The sequence below is a fragment of the Ascaphus truei genome, chromosome 8 (genome assembly GCF_040206685.1).
Source record: "Ascaphus truei isolate aAscTru1 chromosome 8, aAscTru1.hap1, whole genome shotgun sequence".
Lineage (NCBI taxonomy): Eukaryota > Metazoa > Chordata > Amphibia > Anura > Ascaphidae > Ascaphus > Ascaphus truei.
Window position 1 is genome coordinate 33,416,125 of NC_134490.1, and position 19,695 is coordinate 33,435,819.

General features: G+C 46.5%; 2 protein-coding genes across 2 annotated transcripts; one reads left to right on the plus strand and one right to left on the minus strand.

Moving 5' to 3' along the window:
- Positions 1-249: 249 nt before the first annotated feature.
- On the minus strand, positions 250-3,159 carry MICOS13 (mitochondrial contact site and cristae organizing system subunit 13). Its single transcript, XM_075611265.1, has 4 exons — positions 3,008-3,159; positions 2,092-2,248; positions 1,567-1,618; positions 250-421 (listed from the first exon to the last, which is right to left on the minus strand). The coding sequence occupies exons 1-4, from the start codon at positions 3,034-3,036 to the stop codon at positions 324-326; spliced, it is 336 nt and encodes a 111-aa protein (XP_075467380.1). The 5' UTR covers positions 3,037-3,159; the 3' UTR covers positions 250-323.
- A 3,301-nt stretch (positions 3,160-6,460) lies between these two features.
- HSD11B1L (hydroxysteroid 11-beta dehydrogenase 1 like) lies at positions 6,461-17,916 on the plus strand. Its single transcript, XM_075611266.1, has 7 exons — positions 6,461-6,716; positions 9,564-9,694; positions 10,388-10,499; positions 12,724-12,815; positions 14,893-14,986; positions 16,212-16,377; positions 17,649-17,916. Exons 1-7 carry the CDS (start codon positions 6,635-6,637, stop codon positions 17,851-17,853), a joined length of 882 nt encoding a protein of 293 aa, XP_075467381.1. The 5' UTR covers positions 6,461-6,634; the 3' UTR covers positions 17,854-17,916.
- Positions 17,917-19,695: the final 1,779 nt, after the last annotated feature.

The window sequence follows — 19,695 nt, forward strand, 5'->3', positions numbered from 1 at the left end:
GAGTCCCTGCTCCGAGGAGCTGACAATCTAATTGGTATGTAGGAGGAACGGACAGAAACAGTAGGAGAGCATTTTGGTAAGTGCTTCTGCTGAAGCAGGGATATCCTGAAAACCTGACCTGTTGGGGGGGGGGAGGGAGTTCTTGAAGACTGGAGTTGAGAACTCCTGGGTTAACAGCAAAGCTCTCTCCTGGGATCAACTGGGGTGACAAATGTAAATGCCCATAGAAACACACAAGGAGACAGTAGGTGTATAAATAAAGCTTGTTTTATTGATGTGTGTCATGGTTTATATACACTGTGATTTACTGGTGCTGTGCGTACTCATTTCACCAGCTCCTTCATATAACTCCAACCCTCCGCCGTGTACTCGCAGGCTTTGCCCGGAGCTGAGGACAACGCAGACACGGATTTCTGAACACCTGCAAGGGAAAAAGAGTAAGGCCGTGATAATAGTGCGCGCGATGGCACATGCAAAATACAGGACCTCTATCAGGCCGGCCATAGTGCGCGCGAGGAAGTACGACAACATTTTGAAGCGACAAATAATTTATTTTTTTCACGTGACTGTCGCGTCACGTGAGCGGTTCAGCCAATGAGGGCCAACCAGCCTGGTGACATCGCGACCACACCTCCCCATCAGAATACACGAATCGCTCAGGCGTCTCCCTGTGCTCCGTCACACACGCTAAAAAACGCAGCCTAAGAGTGATGGGGAATGGACTACATCTGCAAGCCTGCGCTGCATCAAATGCGTGTGTGTAACCCAGTGTTACCCAACCGGAGAAGTCTCAGAACAACGAGAGAGATTGAGAGCCAGAAAGACAGAGCGCGGGGGTCAGGAGATAGAAAAAGATTGCCAAAGAGAGGAAAGAAGGCAGTTTCCCTGAATGAATATCCCAGTTATAAGGTGCATTTGCCCCCCAAAGTGACCTATTCTGAATGTAAGACCAGTATAATTCACTATAAAAAGGCAGATTAACCAACTTTAAAAAAAAAAAAATTATAATTCTGACTATTTTAGATTTTAATAGGCCTGTGAATTTTAGTGTTCACATGGCAACTCCTGTTTATTCTCACTTGCTCCACCCCACCAGGCAGCACTGAGCTGTTCTCCATATTGGCTTCTAATGCTCTCATCAGTAAAGTTATTTTATCACAAGCCTCTCCGATAACATTCTTTGAAGTCCAGTGCTGTCAACAATTGCTTGCATTTACCAGTGTCACTAGCAGCCTTAATCATGTAAGTTTTGGGCTAGTTTTTTTTTTTTTGTTTGTTTTTTATGGATAAAATATACAGCTTAAATAAGATGTTTGCAGGGAATAAACTAGAAATGTGAAAACAGACACCACAATGGTGGGGGAGGCATCTTCATCAAAAACATGCAAGGGAGACTGCACCTTTGCATGACACTAACTAAAAAAAGTCTTCATATTGTGGGGGCCTCCCAAACGTGGCACCTCGTTTTGTGCACTGTGCAGAATGGGTCAAAACAGCAGCTTTTGTGGGGACAGAGTGCAAAACAATGTGGGACCGCAAATGTAAGCCCTTTAGTGCTGTGCTTACCCCAATTCCATGACTCGCAGACAGAAAAGTCAAATTTCGGAGTAGATGGGAGCTGAAAGAGTAAATATTTGTGGGAGTTGTAAAATGAGTGGAACTTCATCTTTTACCCCTGTATAGAATTCCCAGGAGAATATTACAATGGAGAGGGAGCTCTGTGCCATCTAACATCTTATTTCTCATATGATGTTGGTCTTATATTTTAAGACAGGTTTTGTAGTTCAAAGTTCTAGAATCCCCATCGATCCATGAGATATGTAGATTGGTGACAATCACCTTCTGATGGACCAACATAAGATCCTCACAGATGCAATTATAGTATCGAGCTTTCCAAACCTCACGTCTCTTCACATGTACAGAGCTTCCCAAACCTCACGTCTCTAATTATAAAGCCATCACTAGTCAAACTCAACGAGATTTAATCTTTGAAAGTTGTTGTTTAAAAGTAATTTTTTTTTTTTAATTGACCTGCTGCGTTGGACTGAACCGTTAACAAAAGCTCTCCTTTTGTCCCCCCCGTCCCCGTACCTGCCAGCCGAGATAATCTGTCCATTCATGAATAGCAGGGGGCACGGCGGCCTTGGTCTTCCTCAGAGCCTCTTCCCCCTGTGTGCCACTGCCCAGCAGACCATGGTCATAAGCCACATACACAGCACCACCAGCTAAGCCCACCTTGGTGGCAAAACTGCAGTAGAGGTGACAGGGAGACAAGGTAGCACAGGGAAGAAAATAATAATATCTTCCAATATACCACTGACAGTGTACACAGCGCTTTCTTGGAGGCGCAGTGAGTCCTTGCCCTTAAGAGCTTACAATTTTAATTTAGGTGCCTGAAGTATAGGTAAAGTGACTACTCCTTCCACGATATAAAGATTAATTCAATGTATAGTGTCAATGTATGTTTGAGGGTACAAAGGTTACACATGTAGTAATGAAAAGTGATGCAAAGCACCATTATACACTTAATGCCACATGTACCTGAGGGCAATTCTTATTAATGCCAGAGGGCATTTTACATTGCTCTTAGTTCCCTGCAAAGGATAGGTATTCTTTTACACTGAAGAAGTTACTACCATTAAATCAGCAGTGGGTATTGACGCCTGTGAATCCCTTTGCTGGCAGAGTGGCCTGCTTCGCATTGCACCTGGAAGCAAAAGGGTTAATGTCCCAGCCACTAAATACACGAAACAGGTAATGTTAATACCCATGGGGGGTGGGGGGGGGCAGATTTATTACTAACCCCTTAGGAAAAATAAAATGTTTATAGATGCTATTAATCGTTATTGCTCTAGACAGGGGAATCTCCGGCTATTACACAAATAACTCTTCTTATTATCCCAGTCGTGTGAATTGTGTCATATTATTGCCGCAAGCATGTGAGGTGTGTGCTATTATTGACTCTACAAGCTGGATCGGTAACGTTATTGCCCCTCCCCGTACTCACTTGAGCAACCTCAACACGGCAGGCGCCATATCCCTCCTCTCCAAGGACACCCTGCCTGCGCAGCCAGCCGCCTCACTTCCGGGTCACATGGGCGCGAGGCTCGCAATGTACCTCGGGAGTTGTAGTCTATTTGCTTGGTGGTGGTAAACCTGTGGCAGTCACCTGCAACTGATGTCACTGTGTTTATGTTGTATAACTTGTAGATCATGAATTCCATTTGTGAATATTTGTATGATTATTACATTTTGTGTGTATGTATTTGATAAAAAGTATAATAATAAAATCAATTTAAACCCCTTATTCCTATTTCTATTCCTACAAGTGCAAAACTTCACATAACTATACATTTTGCAGGAGACCACAATTTGTTGCACTATGATGACTACACTGCAGTACAGTATATATTGATACTATCACTCGCTACGCAAAGTCCTGTCTAATATGTGCTCGTGCAGTCTCATTTACTCAAGGACACTCTCCATTATTTGAGTTGATTGTCACTTACTGGAGGCAGTCTTAGGCCGCGTCCATGTTGTGTGCTTGCGGGCTGAGGCGCGCTTCCGCTCGGTACTGAGCCCCTACAGCCGCAATGAGAGCGGCTTTAGTAGGGGCTTGCCTACGCTTCCGCAAGCGCTTGCGGAAGCGTAGGTCTTAGGGAAATTTTAAATTTCCCCGCTTGCCGGCACGCAGGGCCGGTCACGTGAGCGGTTCGCCCAATGAGGGCGAACGAGCTCCGTGACGTCACTGTCCCGCCCGCCGACACGCCCCCGGACGGCGCGCTGTCTAAAGCCAGGGAAAGCACCCGCTTTCCCTCAGCCTCAGCGCGCCTCTGCACGCCAGCAGGAACCCTGGCCGAGGCCTTACTCATTACAAGATAGTCGCACTCCCTGGAATGCAGTCACTCACCGAATGGCAGTCTTGCTCATTGGAACTCAGTCTCACCTACTGAATGACAGTTTCACGTATTGGATAGCAGTTTAACCTATTAGATGGCAGTCTAACTCAATGGATGGCAGCCTAACTTAGTGGATGGCATGCTGCTCATTGGAGGGCAGTCTAATGACTTGGACTGCAGTTTCACTGGAGAACAGTCTCATTAGGGATACTAGAACTCATTGGAAGTCAGTTTCACTCATTGGATGACAGTCTCATTTATTGAATAGCAGTGTCACTCATTAGAAGGCAGTCTCACTCAATGGAAGGCAGTCTCATTGGGAAGCAGTCTCAGTCATCGAAGGGCCATCTCACTTATTACTAGTATCATTGGTCTCATAGACTTTAATGCAGCGAGTCTGTAAATAATTCAATTAAACACACCCCTGTCCCAGAAGATTAACACTTTCCCCAAGATAAAACCCTGTTTATTGTACAACATTTGACATGGACTGTCACATTGCTGTTTATTTTTCTTGCCTTCCAGAAAGAACCACAATATTCAGGCTTTTTTATCCTATTATTCCACCACATTAAAGCAGAGAGTCAGCAAGGACATCAGATACACACACTGCTCTGTGTATAACACAGATACAGACTGTAAAAATATGATGCAGATACACACTGCTCTATGTATAACACACGTTAACTCACGTTGTAAGAATGCAATGCACATATACATTGCCCTGCATATATAACACAGATACACACAGTATGCATATATATACTGCTTTGTGTATAACACAGATATACATGAATATTATACAAAAAGGTGAAAAACTAGGCATTCGTATAACTAACTTAAGTAAATTAATGTGCTTGTGCAATAATCACTAATACAATAATATAGTGGAAAATAAACAGTTAATAGTGCATAGTTACATTGTTACATAGTAGATGAGGTTGACAAAAGACATACGTCCATCAAGTTCAACCTATGCTAAATTTAGACAACAGATACTTTATCCTATATCTATACTTACTTATTGATCCAGAGGAAGGCAAGCAAAAAAAACCAGAGTCATATCATCCAATGACATCTCATAAGGGGAAATATAAATTCCTTCCAGACTCAACATCCTTCCCATGTATATTTATTTGGTATATCCCTGTATACCTTTTCTTTCTAAAAAAAGATGTCCAACCTTTTTTTGAAGAAATCTATTGTATCTGCCATCACAGCCATTTATTTAATCATAGTGTGACTCCACTGCTCAAACCCTCTCGTAGGGATTATCTCTGTTGGTCCCAAAAGACTCCAATTTTCTTTAGATTCCAGGGGGAGCATGGAATGTATCCAGCAAGAAAAAGACATAAAATAACATCTAAGTGCAGGTGTTTAAATACAATGGTAATATGTTGTAAACTTGGTTCGTATGTATTGCCTACTTACAATGTAGACAAAATATAAACGCAAATCCAAAACTGTGGCAAATGTTGTAGGTGATTGGTTATCAGATGAGACGCACCTCAGGATAGAAGAAACAGCGAAACATAGCGCATATCAGTAGAAAAATAATGTGTGTGTCTAAAAAATGTAAGAGCCGTACTCACACTCTTTACATAGGTTAAAAGCATTTCACAATATTTTTGGACATCGTGAGTGACCAATCAGCTCACCGCCTCCGATCCTTCTGCGACGCCAATGTGAGTACCCTCTCCCCAGCTCACGAGGTCCAAAAATATTGTGAAATGCTTTTAAACTATGTAAAGAGTGTGAGTACGGCTCTTACATTTTTAGACACACACACGTTATTTTTCTACTGATATGCGCTATGTTTCGCTGTTTCTTCTATCCTGAGGTGCGTCTCATCTGATAACCAATCACCTACAACATTTGCCAGTTTGGGAGTTGCGTTTATATTTTGTCTACATTGTAAGTAGGCAATAAATACGGACCAAGTTTACAACCAACATGAATATGATGCAGACACTTTTCTGTGTATAACACAGAGACACTGTATGAATACGATGCATATATACATTGTGTGTAATACAGAAACACAGATTTTTCTGTATTGTATTGTATGTCTTTATTTATATAGCGCCAAAAGTGTAGTCAGCGCTTCACAAAGAATACAGTACAGGGAATTATAATAATACAATAAGTGCAGCAAAATCAGACAATAGGAAAGGAAATCCCTGCCCCGAAGAGCTTACAATCTAAGAGTTTTGATGGGGAATTTACAGAGACTACAGGGAATAAGTGCTGTAGGTGGCAGTGCTTGGCCACAATGGGTGGTATGCAACACATGTATAACTTTCTCTGTTTATAGTATGTATATCCTTCTTTATATAGCGCCATTAATGTACATAGCACTTCAGCTGCAATATGCTGTGTATATGGTACAGATACAATGTGCTCTGTATATAATACATACACATTGCTCTGTGTGTAGTAAAGATATACAGTGCTCATTTAACTGCTGTCATGCTCTGTATTGCCGATCACTGAAAGCGTTAATCTTGTGGTATGTGCTTTATGGACTGGTAATATCTTGCGTGTGACCCTTGCCTGTACTGTGATCCCCCTCTCAGCACAGTGTGAAATAGGTCACGCACTGACATGTTTTGTTCTGCACGGAACTTTGTGTCTATACAGCACAGGGTGTCACCCGCTCGGCAGAACAGGAAGCTCAGGGTGATCGGTCTGTGTAGACGGCGACACGGCTCAGATTCTAGGTGTGTTCAAACATGGGCTATGCAGCAAAGGGCTGGTGTCTTATTGCCCTGGTAGGAATCCTGGCATATCTCTGCAGGGACAACTTTGAACCAAGTAAGTGACACAAAGTCTATGGGGATACAGCATTTATTGTTCAGGGGGATACCAGGAAAGTCTATGAGGACAAGTCATTTATTGTTCAGGGGGATCCCATGAAAGTCGATGGGGATAAATCATTTCCATCAACCTACAAGATCCCAGACAGCATGGGTTTACTGGGGGGAGACCATGGCAAATAAATCTAATTGATTTCTTTGACTGGGTGACTAAGGTAATAGATCAGGGTAGAGCAATAGTAGTTTACCAACATGTTAGTGAGGCATTTGACACTGTCCCACATAGAAGACTGATTAACAAGTTGCAAAGCTTGGGATTGAACTCTAAGGCCCGGGCCATAGAGGGGTGAGGAGATCCGAGCCGCGCTGACGCTGACGCTCGCCTGCTGAAATCTGCGCGATTTCATGCCCATGCAGGCGAGCCAGCAGGCGCGATCGGAGGCGGTGGGAGACTGAGGGAGGCGGGGCAGTGACGTCGCTGGGCCAATCGCCCGCGACGCACTGACGTCGACGTCACGGCACCGTGCCGTTGACACTGCTGTGCAATGATTGGAGGTTTTCAGCCGACAGCGCGCTGAAAAACAGCTTGGCGCTCGGCTGAAAACACCAACTCGTCAGCACGCCTGCGGACGCTCGCGTGAGCCCCCTCTCAAGGCATCCTCATTGAGGATGCAGGGGCTCAGCGCAGAGCGTCCGCACGGCTCAGCACGGCCTGTCCTTCTATGGACTCAGCCTAAGGCCTGGGACCCGCTGCGCCCGGCGGCGCGGGCGGCTGCACGAGCTTTCCCCACCAGCAGGGGAACCCTCCCGAGCCTGTCCCAGTCCCCCCTCACGGCACAGCTCACTACACGCTGTGACGCGTCAGCCGGCAGGGGATTCAAGAGAATTGTAATCCAAGCGTCGACGCGTCACGTGGTGTGGCTGTGAGCCAATGAGGAGGGGAGGCTTCGGGAGGAGGGGAGGCTTCGGGGAGCGGGGAGGAGTGTGGAGGGAAAGCAGCGTGAGTGCCTGTCTGTGTGTGTGTATGTGTGTGTCTTAGTGCCTATCTGTGTGTGTGTATGTGTGTGCCTAAGTGCGTGAGTGCCTGCCTGCGTGTGTGTGTGTGCATGAGTGCTTGTCTGTGTGTCTGTGTGTGCCTGAGTGTGTGTGTGTGTGTGTGCCTGAGTGTCAGCGTGTGAGTAGGGCAGCCCGCAGCAGCTCCCTCCTGCAGCCCGGGAGCCCGAGCCCGTGGAGGGGGGGGGGGGATAGCGGGTCCCTCCGCTTAAACCATGCCCCCTCCGCTTAAACCACGCCCCCCTCCGCTTAAACCACGCCCCCCTCTGCTTAAACCACGCCCCTCCCTCCCACTCCAGCCCCGGCTCCCGCTCCCTACAGACCGCATATCGCGGTCTGTGTCTGTCAGCGCCCCGTCTGTCTGCAGTGCGGGCGCGCTGACTGAGGGAGCGGGGCCTTAGCCTAATGGATAAGACGTTCGGGCTGCCAGTGTCATCTCCACGGCTGGTGCGGTCTGGACGTTTTTGCTCCAGCGAGCGGCTCCAGCGAGCGCTTCTATGGTGAGCACCTGCCTCCTCCTTCTCAGCTTTTGGCCCAGCGACTGATTTTCTGTTCATGTTGTGCAGATCAGTATTGCCTCAAGGGTTTTTGTGTTACCTTAGGGTCTCAATTCATGTGTTATAACAGTGTGAGTACATGCCGTTGCATTTGGGCGGCGTTAACACAGCCTATTTTTTGTGTGTTTTTATGTATGGTCTAATAGACTTTTTCATATATCCAATAAACATTTTATTACTTATTTTATTAGAGGCTTTATTTTAAGTCACACGTCATTCACTTTTATTTTCTGGTCATTAATCCCCGGTGCGCTGTGTGTATTGTGCTTTTGTGGATAAGACACTGGCTGAAGGATAGGTGACAGAGTTGTGGTAAAGGCAATACAATCAGGGAAGGGGGGGAAGGTAACCAGTGGAGTAACTCAGGAATCTGTATTGGGACCGGTGCTCTTTAATATCTTTATTAGGGACATTACTGATGGTTTGGAGGGGAAAGTGTGCCTTTGTGCATATGACACAAATATCCCCCTCTCCAGGGGGGAATGACTAAACATTTAAGAAATGGTCACGAGAGTGGGTGAAAAGTGCAAAATAATGCATTTGGGTCACAAAAACCCAAAGGCAGATTATAGGATTAATGGCACCATCATGTCAACTATTATACACTACTGCTACTGTATATCAGCACTTAAAGTAGGTGAGCAATGTACCAAAGCTATGGGCAATGTCAGCAGGATGTCAGGTTGTATAGGGAGAGGCATTAGCATCAGAGAGGGCTGGTGAGGCCCCTTTATAGACCATTGGTGAGACCTCATTTAGAGTACTGTGTTCAATTCTGGAGACCCTATCTCCAGGACGTAAATAAATTAGCGATTGTAGAAAAAAGGGCTACTAAGATGGTGCATGATGTACAACATAAGACTTAGGAAATACTACAGGATCTTACTATGTACAGCTTAGAAGACAGAAGGGAGAGGGGGGATAGGATAGAAACTTTCAAATATATAAAGGGATTGAACAAAGTACAGGAGGGTCGCATATACCAAAGAAAGAGGAGCGCTAGCCAAGTGGTTCTTATCTGCTGTCAAATGTGATGTTTCTATGAGGTCAGATCCTTTCTTGTAGAGGGGGGGTCCCATGAAATTCTAGTGGGACAAATCATTTCGTGTAGAGGGGGATCCCATGAAAGTCTATGGGGACAGCTGATGAATATAATGAATGATATGAGTCAATTCTAATATGTCTCACCATTTCTTTCCTGGCTTCATCCTGCGTGCCCTGTCATTCTGTCACAGCCAATCTAGCGAATGCAAGGGTCCTTGTCACCGGAGCCAGCACGGGCATCGGGGAGGAGATAGCTTATCACTTCTCCAGGGCAGGAGCTGAGCTCGTTCTGACCGCAAGAAGGGAGAATGCTCTGCAGGAGGTAAGCGGCAGAGTGTCACGCCATGTGCCAGGGACAGCTGCAGTGCACTGCAAAGAGAGAGAGAGCCAGGAGAGGAGAGAAAAGAGAACAGAGGAGAGAGAGAGAGAAGTGAAAGAGACAGATAGAAAACAGGAGTGGGAGAGCAGAGCAGTGTCAGAGACAGGACCAGGGAGAGAGAGCAGAGGGGAGTGAAAGCAAAACAGAGAAAGTAGTATAGTATACAGGGTGAGCAAACTTTTGGGGCTGCGCCCCCCCTGCCTGCTCTCCCCCAGTGCTCGCGTACCGTCCCCCCCTTACCTTTGTGCCAGCGTCAAATGACCAGCAGCGTGTTGTCCGAAGACAGCTGAATCAAGGTAAGTGAGTTACAGAGGCCTTGCGAGGTCTCCCGGCATTTAATTTAAATGCCTTGGGTAAGAGCGCAGGGCCTCTGTGACCGCCGGGCCCCCCGCCTTCTCCCCCCCCCCCCGCCTTCTCCCCCCCCCTCAAAACAAAACAATTTGCGCCACTGTACAGCATTAAAATGTAGAATTAGGGAAAAGACTTATTTCCCTTGGAGTCTGTTCCTCCCCACACCAGATGACAGTGACAGACAGAAGTGACCTACAGTACAAGTCTGTCCCTCCCGATGCAGTGTGACAGTGACACAGACATAGGGGGCATTTATTTCTTATGGTTGTCTCTTATTGACTGCAGGTGAGGACGAGGTGCCTGGAGCTTGGGGCAAAAAAAGTCTCCCTGGTCCCTGCAGACATGGCGTCTCCCGAGGCTCCGGAACGAGTGGTGGGGCAGGCGATCGCAGCACTGGGTGAGAGGAGGCTGGAGTGTGTGTATGAAAGTACTACTCATTGGAGGTGCTGTGTGTAACACTACTTTACAGTATGGAGCCAGTTAACATAACTCAAATCTTACCTATTTTGGGGCTGGGAGGTGACTATTCTATAAGGATGAAGAATCAAGGATTTGGGGCAAAATGTATTGTACAGAGCTTTCCAAACCTCACAAGTCACTTCTTCAAATGTCGGTACACGTGAAAAAGAGATCTGTGAGGTTTGTAAAGCTCTATACACGTAAAGAAGAGACCTGTACAGGTTGTAAAGCTCTGTACATCTGAAGAAGAGACCCATGAGGTTTGTAAAGTTCTGTACACGTGAAGAAGAGACCTGTGAGGTTTTGAAAGCTCTGTACATGTGAAGAAGACGCATGTGAGGTTTGGAAAGCTCTGTACACGTGAAAAAGAGACATGTGAGGTTTGGAAAGATCTATTAACCTCAAGAAGAGACCTGCGAGGTTTGGAAAGCTCTGTTCACGTGAAAAAGAGACATGTGAGGTTTGGAAAGATCTGTTAACCTCAAGAAGAGACCTGTGAAGTGTAGAAAGCTCTGTACACGTGAAGAAGGGACCTGTGACGTGTAGAAAGCCCTGTACACGTGAAGAAGGGACCTGTGAGGTTTGTAAAGCTCTGTTCACATAAAGAAGAGACCTGTTCGGTCTAGAAATCTATCTACACTTTTAAATCTACTATGATCGCTCATGTTGGTCCATTAAAAGAAATCACAACCTGCAACTAATCTACATCTCTTGAGGATGGATTGGGTTACTAGATATTTGACTGTATGTGGATTTAACATACTGTACCTATATTGGTTTACCACAAACGATAAACAAGGAAGAACCCCTTTGTATCTAAAGCCCTCTCCCGCCTTAAACCCTTCTCACTGACTGCCCCACACCTCTGGAATGCCCTTCCCCTCGATACACGACTAGCACCCTGTCTATCCACCTTTAAGACCCACCTTAAGACACACCTGCTTAAAGAAGCATATGAATAGCACTGTGGATATTATTAGACACATGATACATAAAGCTTGGCCCCCTGCAGAAGCACTTACCAAAATGCTCTCCTACTGTTTCTGTCCGTTCCTCCTACCTACCAATTAGATTGTCAGCTCCTCAGAGCAGGGACTCCTCTTCCTAAATGTTAAGTTTGTCTGAAGCGCTTATTCCCATGATCTGTTATTTATATTTATTTATTATTTGTTATTTATATGATTACTACGTGTATTACTGCTGTGAAGCGCTATGTACAATAATGGCGCTATACAAATAAAGACATACAATACAATACAATACTTGTGAAATTGGCAGCTCTCATCAAATCCCTCTCGTGTCTTCTCACCTGCAACTGCTACACTCCATTAATGTGCTCAACTCAGATTCCAAGTTATCAGCGCAATACACCAGATTATTGTTCTGTTTATTGATGTATGTTATACTTTGTAACACCTGGTCTTTAACAGAAAAAAAAAGGATTTCTACCTAATTCTTTGAATGTAATAAGCTACCAAGATATACTGTCGCTGTATTATGAGATTTTAAAGTTGCAGACCCTCCTAGTAACAAAATATTCAAATCGTAGCGATTATATTACTGGTATTAAACGTCTATTTGTGAAGCGCCAATATATTCCGCAGCGCAGTACAGGTGTGTGGGGGGAGGTGTACCAGCGACATCTATTACATAAACAGAAGGACATGCAAATAAGACAAAACAGGCGCAAACAGATGCAGAAGATACTTAGGGGCCTGCTCGTCAAATTTTACAGTCTAGCCCAGGAGTGGCCAACTCCAGTCCTCAGGGCCCACCAGCAGGTCAGGTTTTAAGGATATCACTGCTTCAGCACAGGTGGTTCAGCCAATGACTGAGCAACCTGTGCTGAAGCAGGGATATCCTTAAAACCTGACCTGTTGGTGGCTCTCCAGGACTGGAGTTGGCCACCCCTGTGCTAGAAGTTTAGTAAACACTTGATTGACAAGCGCCCCGTCATTCAAAGGTCCCGATAAAAAAAAAATATTCTACATTTCCAAAAGAAACCAAACTAGCCAAATCCTTGCTTTTAGCCTGGTTACATCTGTTTAAGGAAGACAGTGACATTGCAAAAACAAAATTTGATTTATTTATTTTTGATGCCAGATAGGATTGCACCTTTGAGAGTGCGCAGCGGTAATTTGATTTGTTTTTCCCGATTCCAGGCGGTTTGGATTACCTGGTGTTGAATCATATAGGATCGTCCCCGTTCCAGATATGGGAGGGAGACGTTAACCACACACGCTGGCTAATGCAGGTCCGTGCGCTGTGGGAGGGTCTCCGATGGGAATATCAGGACCGGCTTGGAAAACTGCAGGGGGGGAGGGGGCGCAACAAACTATGGGTGAGGGGCCTCTTACGCTCCCCAGAGTCCTACCTGTGGGGAGGTTGTGGCGGCGCTGGAGGGTCCTCACACAGATGCTCCATCTGTTGCCGCTTCCGCCACTCCACAGGAGGGGTCCCGGTAGAGAGAGTGGGGCCTCTGCAAGCGCGGGGCCCGTGGCAGTCACACCGATGGCACAAACACCAAGCCGGCCCCAGGGTCTGAGTTCTATGATTTCCCATGGTGGCACTGTATGATGATACTACGGGTACTGATTACCACTACTTTTTTTTATACAAACCTCAGTTTCTCTATCATTGTGAAGGAAACTAATTTATCTTAACAACACTCCACCCTTTCCTGTTAAAACGCAATTTTCCCTCTCTTATTCCTCTCCTTCCCCCCCCCTCTCTCTCTCCCTTTTGCCCTTCTTTCTTTATTCTCCCTTGACCCCTATCTCTATCCCTTTCACTCTCTTCTCCACCCTCTCCTTCTCTCCCTCCCCTCTCTTTTCCTCTGACACTTTCTCCCTTCCCCCACTCTCTCCCTCCCTTTCTCCTCTCTCCTTCTCTCCCCTCTTTCCTTTTCTCTATCCTCTCTCTGCCCCTCTGGATCCCCTCTCCCCCCCTCTCTCTCCCCCCCTCTCTTTCTCCCCCCCTCTCTCTCCCCCCCCTCTCTCCCCCCTCCCCTCTCTCTCCCCCCCCCTCTCTCTCCACTCCCCCCCCTCTCTCTCCCCTCCCCCTCTCTCCCCCCCCCTCTCTCTCCCCTCCCCCCCCCTCTCTCTCCCCTCCCCCCCCTCTCTCTCCCCTCCCCCCCCTCTCTCTCCCCTCCCCCCCCTCTCTCTCCCCTCCCCCCCTCTCTCTCCCCTCCCCCCCTCTCTCTCCCATCCCTCTTTCTCTTATCTCCCCCCCTCCAACTCTCTCTTCTCCCCCTTTCCAGGGCCGTTTTAAGACCTTCATAGGCCCTAGGCACTTTTATTTCTAGAGGCCTGTGTGTCCGATATTTTTTACTCATTTTTATGCTAATTTCATCGTTTGCTTGTTTCTTTCGATACTACCGATATTTGGCATCGATACTTTTGTTTCGATATTTAAAGGTATCGATACTTCGAAGGCATTTTAAATTAAAACTTGCTGTTTTCTCTTATTTTGTGATTTTTTTTTGTTTAGGTATTTTTTCAAGTGAAATATTGTAGGCCCTAAAAGGTTCGTAGGCCCAAGGCACTGTGCCTAGTCGACCTAATCTATAAAGCGGCCCTACCCCTTTCTCTCCCATCCCCCCTCTTTTTCCTCCCCCCTCTCCCCTCCCCTCCCCCCTCCTCTCTTTCTCCCCCCCCTCTTTCTCCTCCCCCCTTTTTCTCCTCCCCCCCTATTTATTCTCCCCCCCATATTTCTCCTCTCCCCCTCCCCCCTCTTTCTCCTCTCCCCCTCCCCCCCCCCCCCCCCAACTCTCTCCTCTCCCCCTTTCCAGGGCCGTTTTAAGACCTTCATAGGCCCTAGGCACTTTTATTTCTAGAGGCCTGTGTGTCCGATATTTTTTACTTATTTTTATGCTAATTTCATCGTTTGCTTGTTTCTTTCGATACTACCGATATTTGGCATCGATACTTTTGTTTCGATATTTAAAGGTATCGATACTTCGAAGGCATTTTAAATTAAAACTTGCTGTTTTCTCTTATTTTGTGATTTTTTTTTGTTTAGGTATTTTTTCAAGTGAAATATTGTAGGCCCTAAAAGGTTCGTAGGCCCCAGGCACTGTGCCTTGTCGACCTAATCTATAAAGCGGCCCTACCCCTTTCTCTCCCATCCCCCCTCTTTTTCCTCCCCCCTCCCCCCCTCCTCTCTTTCTCCTCCCCCCTTTTTCTCCTCCCCCCCCTATTTATCCTCCCCCCATTTTTCTCCTCTACCCCTCCCCCCTCTTTCTCCTCTCCCCCTCCCCTCCTCTCCTCCCCCCCCCCCCTTCTCCTCTTTCTCCCACTACCTCACTCTCAGGGTTGCCTTGTGTTTTGCAGGTGAATTTTCTCAGTTATATACACCTCGCCTCCACTGCTCTCCCTCACTTAGCAGAGTCTAATGGCTCAATCATTGTACTCTCATCTGTCACAGGTCAGTGTGCCAGGGTCAAATTCATATCTGGTTTTTATTTTATTACTTTCTTATATTATTCTAATATATTTTTATGACTTTATTATTGGGCTGTATTATTTTATTATTTTATTATTTTACTTTAACTGTTTTATGATGTTATTACTTTTTTTATTGTATAATGTTATATTATTATTCATTGTTTTATCTTTAAATACATTCATCTATTCTTTAATTTTAATTTGTAACATTTTTATTATTTTATTTTATAAAACCATTTGCTTGGTTGATGGGTACTATGGGAGTGTAAGTAGTGGAGTGTAGGAGGGAAGCATTGGTGTAGCAGAGTAAGGCTGCGCTTATAGTGCCGGCGACGTCAGGCTGCGCTTATAGTGCCGGCGACGTCAGGCTGCGCTTATAGTGCCGGCGACGCGACGGTGACGTCAGGCTGCGGTCGCTGGAAATATCAAATAGAGATGACTTCCAACAATCGCACCAAACCGTCGCGTCGCGCTTATTATAAGCGCACGCGACGGCGGCAATGCATTTGTTTTGAGGCGACGACACGTCGCCGGCACTATAAACGCAGCCTTTGTATACTAGGGTGCAGCGTTGCTAGAATAGGGAACACTGTTGATATAGGAGGGAGTAGTGTTAATATCATTAGGGAAAGTGTTGGTATAATAGGGTGCAGTGTTATAGGAGATGGTAGTGATAGTATAATAGGGGCAGTGTCGGTATAGGAGAGGGCAGTGTTGGTGTGGGAGAGGGTAGTGTTAGTATAATGGCAGTGTTAGTACAATAGGGGTCAGTATTATTATAGGAGGGGGTAGTGTTAGTATAATGGGGTAGTGTCGTTATAGTATGGGTTTGTGTTAGTACAATAGGGGGTCAGTATTATTATAGGAGGGGGTATTGTTAGTATAATGGGGTAGTGTCGTTATAGTATGGGTTTGTGTTAGTACAATAGGGGTCAGTGTTATTATAGGAGGGGGTAGTGTTAGTATAATGGGGCAGTGTCGTTATAGTATGGGTTTGTGTTAGTATAAATTGGGCAGTGTTATTGCAGGAGGGGGTAGGGTTGGTATAGGAGGGCGTCGTGTTAGTATAATAGGGGTCAGTATAGGAGGTGGTAGTGTACGTATGATGGAGGACAATGTTGGTATTAGAGGGGTCTCAGCTTTCCATCTCTGCCAGGTCAGGTGGGGAGGTATTTACTGGCTCAGTGTCCCCCTTTCCTCCACAGGTAAAATTCCCACCCCATACACCACGTCCTACTCAGCCTCCAAGTTTGCCCTGGATGGTTTCTTCGGTTCATTACGTCATGAGCTGGCCATGCGGGGTATCCACGTGTCCATCACTCTCTGCATCCTGGGGCTGATTGACACCCAGTCAGCCATGGAGAAGATAAAGTGAGTGTGGTTGGTATTGGAGCTGTCTTATAGTAGTACCTTGTTGCAGTACTGGCAGCGGCACAGGGGCTGGTGATAGCGGTCATGTGGCCCTAAAGCTGGTATGTCCATGTAAGGCTAAGGCCCCGCTCCCAGAGTCAGCGCGCCCGCACTGCATACAGGCGGTGCGCTGACATACACAGACCGCGATATGCGGTCTGTAGGGAGCCGGAGCGGGAGGTGGGCGGGAGTGGGAGGCTTGACAGGGAGGGGGGGGCGTGGCTTGAGCGGAGGGACCCGCTACTCTCCCCCCCCCTCCCTCCACGGGCTGCAGGAGGGAGCTGCTGATGGTAAGTATTAAACACACACACACGCAGGCACTCATACATACATACACACACACACACACACACATACACGCGCACACACACAGGCAGGCACTCACGCACTCATACACACACACAGACAGAGGCAGGCACTCACGCACTCAGGCACACACATACACACACAGACAGGCACACACGCACTCAGACACACACAGACAGGCACTCACGCTTTCACTCCACACTCCTCCCCGCTCCCCGAAGCCTCTCCTCCTCCCGAAGCCTCCCCTCCCCATTGGCTCACAGCCACACCACGTGACGCGTCAATGCTAGACATCACCATTTTCTTGTGTCCCCTAGCGGCTGACGCGCCACAGCGTGTAGTGCTCTGTGCAGCCAGGGGGGACCGGGACCGGCTCGCGAGGATTCCCCTGCTGGTGGGGAACTCGCGACATGGCCGCCCGCGCCAACGAGCGCAGCGGGACCGAGGCCTTACGCCAACACAGAAATGGCTTAACCCATTCACTACCACCAATAGAATTTGATGGCAGATTAAAAGCCCTTGGCCCACTCAGTCTGCCCATTTCCCTATCTGCTGTAAAACCTCAGACCCTATGAGATCCCTGGCTTTCTTTTGTAGTTAAGATCAATACCCAAGCTTACTCTCATAAGAAAAAGAATATATATGTAGGTGTATTATAAAGATGTATGTTTCGCTCTTTTCTCGCTCTCGACTCTCTGAAATCTCCCTATTTGTCTGTCTCTCGGTTTCCGTCGTCCTTCTCTGTCAGTATTCTGTGTGTCTGCTTCTCTCTCAGTGTAGTGAGAAGCTGGCTACATACCGTACAGTTATTACAATGTATTATGTTACATCCCGTGAGTTGAAGTGCATTTCTTAACCGAACAATTTCTTGCTTTTCACAGTAAAAAAAAATTTTCTTGCCCCTGTTACCTCTCTCTTCCCCAAAGGGATAAGATATCCGTGCCTGCGTACCCTGCCCGTGATGCCGCCTTGGCCGTGATAGCGGCTGGCGCGGGTCGCTTACGGGAGATGTATTACCCTTGGTATGTACGACCCGCCTGCTTCTTCCGGGACTGGTTCCCGCAGACAAGGGACTGGATGATCCAGCGCACCTACAATTACAGCCCCCAGGAGGGAGAGGAAAAAGCCTGATCTGAAGAGGGGCTGAGTGCCTGTATATGATTAATGCTTTCCCAATAAAGTGAAGAAAATATAGCAGGACTGGGTGTGCTTTGGAAAAGGGGCTGAGTTAAGCTATCTTGCCTCGTTCACATCTACACATGACCCTGGTTCCAGAATAGCCACCTTTTGCTTCAAAACCATATAACATGGTCCCCTATAAGCTTATGCTTGCTGCATTTCACAGCTTTGAGCACAGCCTGGGTTAAGATGCATAGCCAGTAAACCCACCCACAGAAAGCTGTTTTGACCTTAAGGGGTCTCATCAGTATAGGGTTGGTTACACTGGCTTTGCAAAATGAAGCATGGGATAGGTTTCACCATACTTAGTTAAGTTATGATGGGTAAAAAAAGTGACAAAAACCCACCACAGCAAAGCATACAGCAAATGGAAATATTACTGTGAGCTCATTTGCATGTCTTAGGCAGGTCTGCAACCCCGCCTTTCACCATTATCACCCAGCACACAGCACTTCCACTGCAGCAAGGGATTCTGGGAAATGACATGTAAAGTATTCATATATATATATGAAAATTGGGAGCCACGCTTGCATCGCATTTATAAGCGGATTCGCGTTGTAACGGATCGCGTTATAACGGGGTTGAGCTGTATCATTTTCCAAATTTTCTGGTTGGGAGTCAAGGGCCAACATCTTTTGTAATGTAATATCTGGTTCACTACTAGCTCCTCCGTCTTCTGCTTCTCTTGTAGCAGCACAAACATGTCTGTATGTATAACCGGTACAGCTCCGGTACATCTGGATGTATATCAGCTACATGCTACAGCATTAAAAATGGTGGCTGAGGCCTGACAATGTACCTTCTTAGTGCCATATATCAACTAGAGTTCCAGCACTCACTGACTAAGGGAAAAATGATCAAAACAAAGTATATGCCAAAATGTTAATTATTTAATGCAAGCACAAGCGGGTAAATAGTAATGGACCCTAAATAAAGGTGGTGAGGGGAAAAGAACACTGAGACAGGGAGTGGGGGAGACAATAACAAGGTGTGGGGGTGGGACTGGGGGTATAAACTCGATGATAGCAATCCCATACAGCAGGAGTAAGAGAGGGGATTTGTTGTTGCCAAGAACCTGACGGTTTGATTCTTTACTTAAACTTTGTTGATACTTTTGCTGATTCTGGACTTTATCTAATGAGCTTATACTCTGTTTGATTACGCATTTAACTTTATTGTTGGACGATGCTTTGGTGGCTGGGGAGACAGGGTCAAGGGAAGTACCTTGTGGTCCACATGGACCTGAGGGAACGGGCCTGAGGAAGGGGTCTTCTCCCCGAAACGTTGCCCCCCTGATTTCCCTCCCCCTCATCGTGTTTATACCCCCCACACCTTGTTTATTGTCTCCCCCACTCCCTGTCCATGTGTTCTTTTCTCCTCACCACCTTTATTTACAGTCCATAACTATTTACTCGCTTGTGCGACATTGCTCCAAGTTGATTTGTACTATCTTGTGCTTGCATTAAATAATTTACATTTTGGCATATACCTTGTTTTGATCATTTTTCCCTTAGTCAGTGTGTGCTGGAACTCTAGTTGGTATTTGGATATTGTTCTGGGGGGAATTTGGGTCCCCCCCATGTTCCTTGTGCACCCTGCGCATAGTCATTGTACTAATTTATTGGGTGCTGTCTACCATTTTTGTTTTGCTTCTTAGTGCCATAGCTCCTCAAACATACTGAAGCAAGGGTTTAAGCTGTGGTGTAGTCAGTGCTCCCCATAGGGGCTAGGTTTTTCTTAATCCTGTTATGGTGATCACAAGCTGATGTTTTATGTTGTCAAAGTTACGGCTAA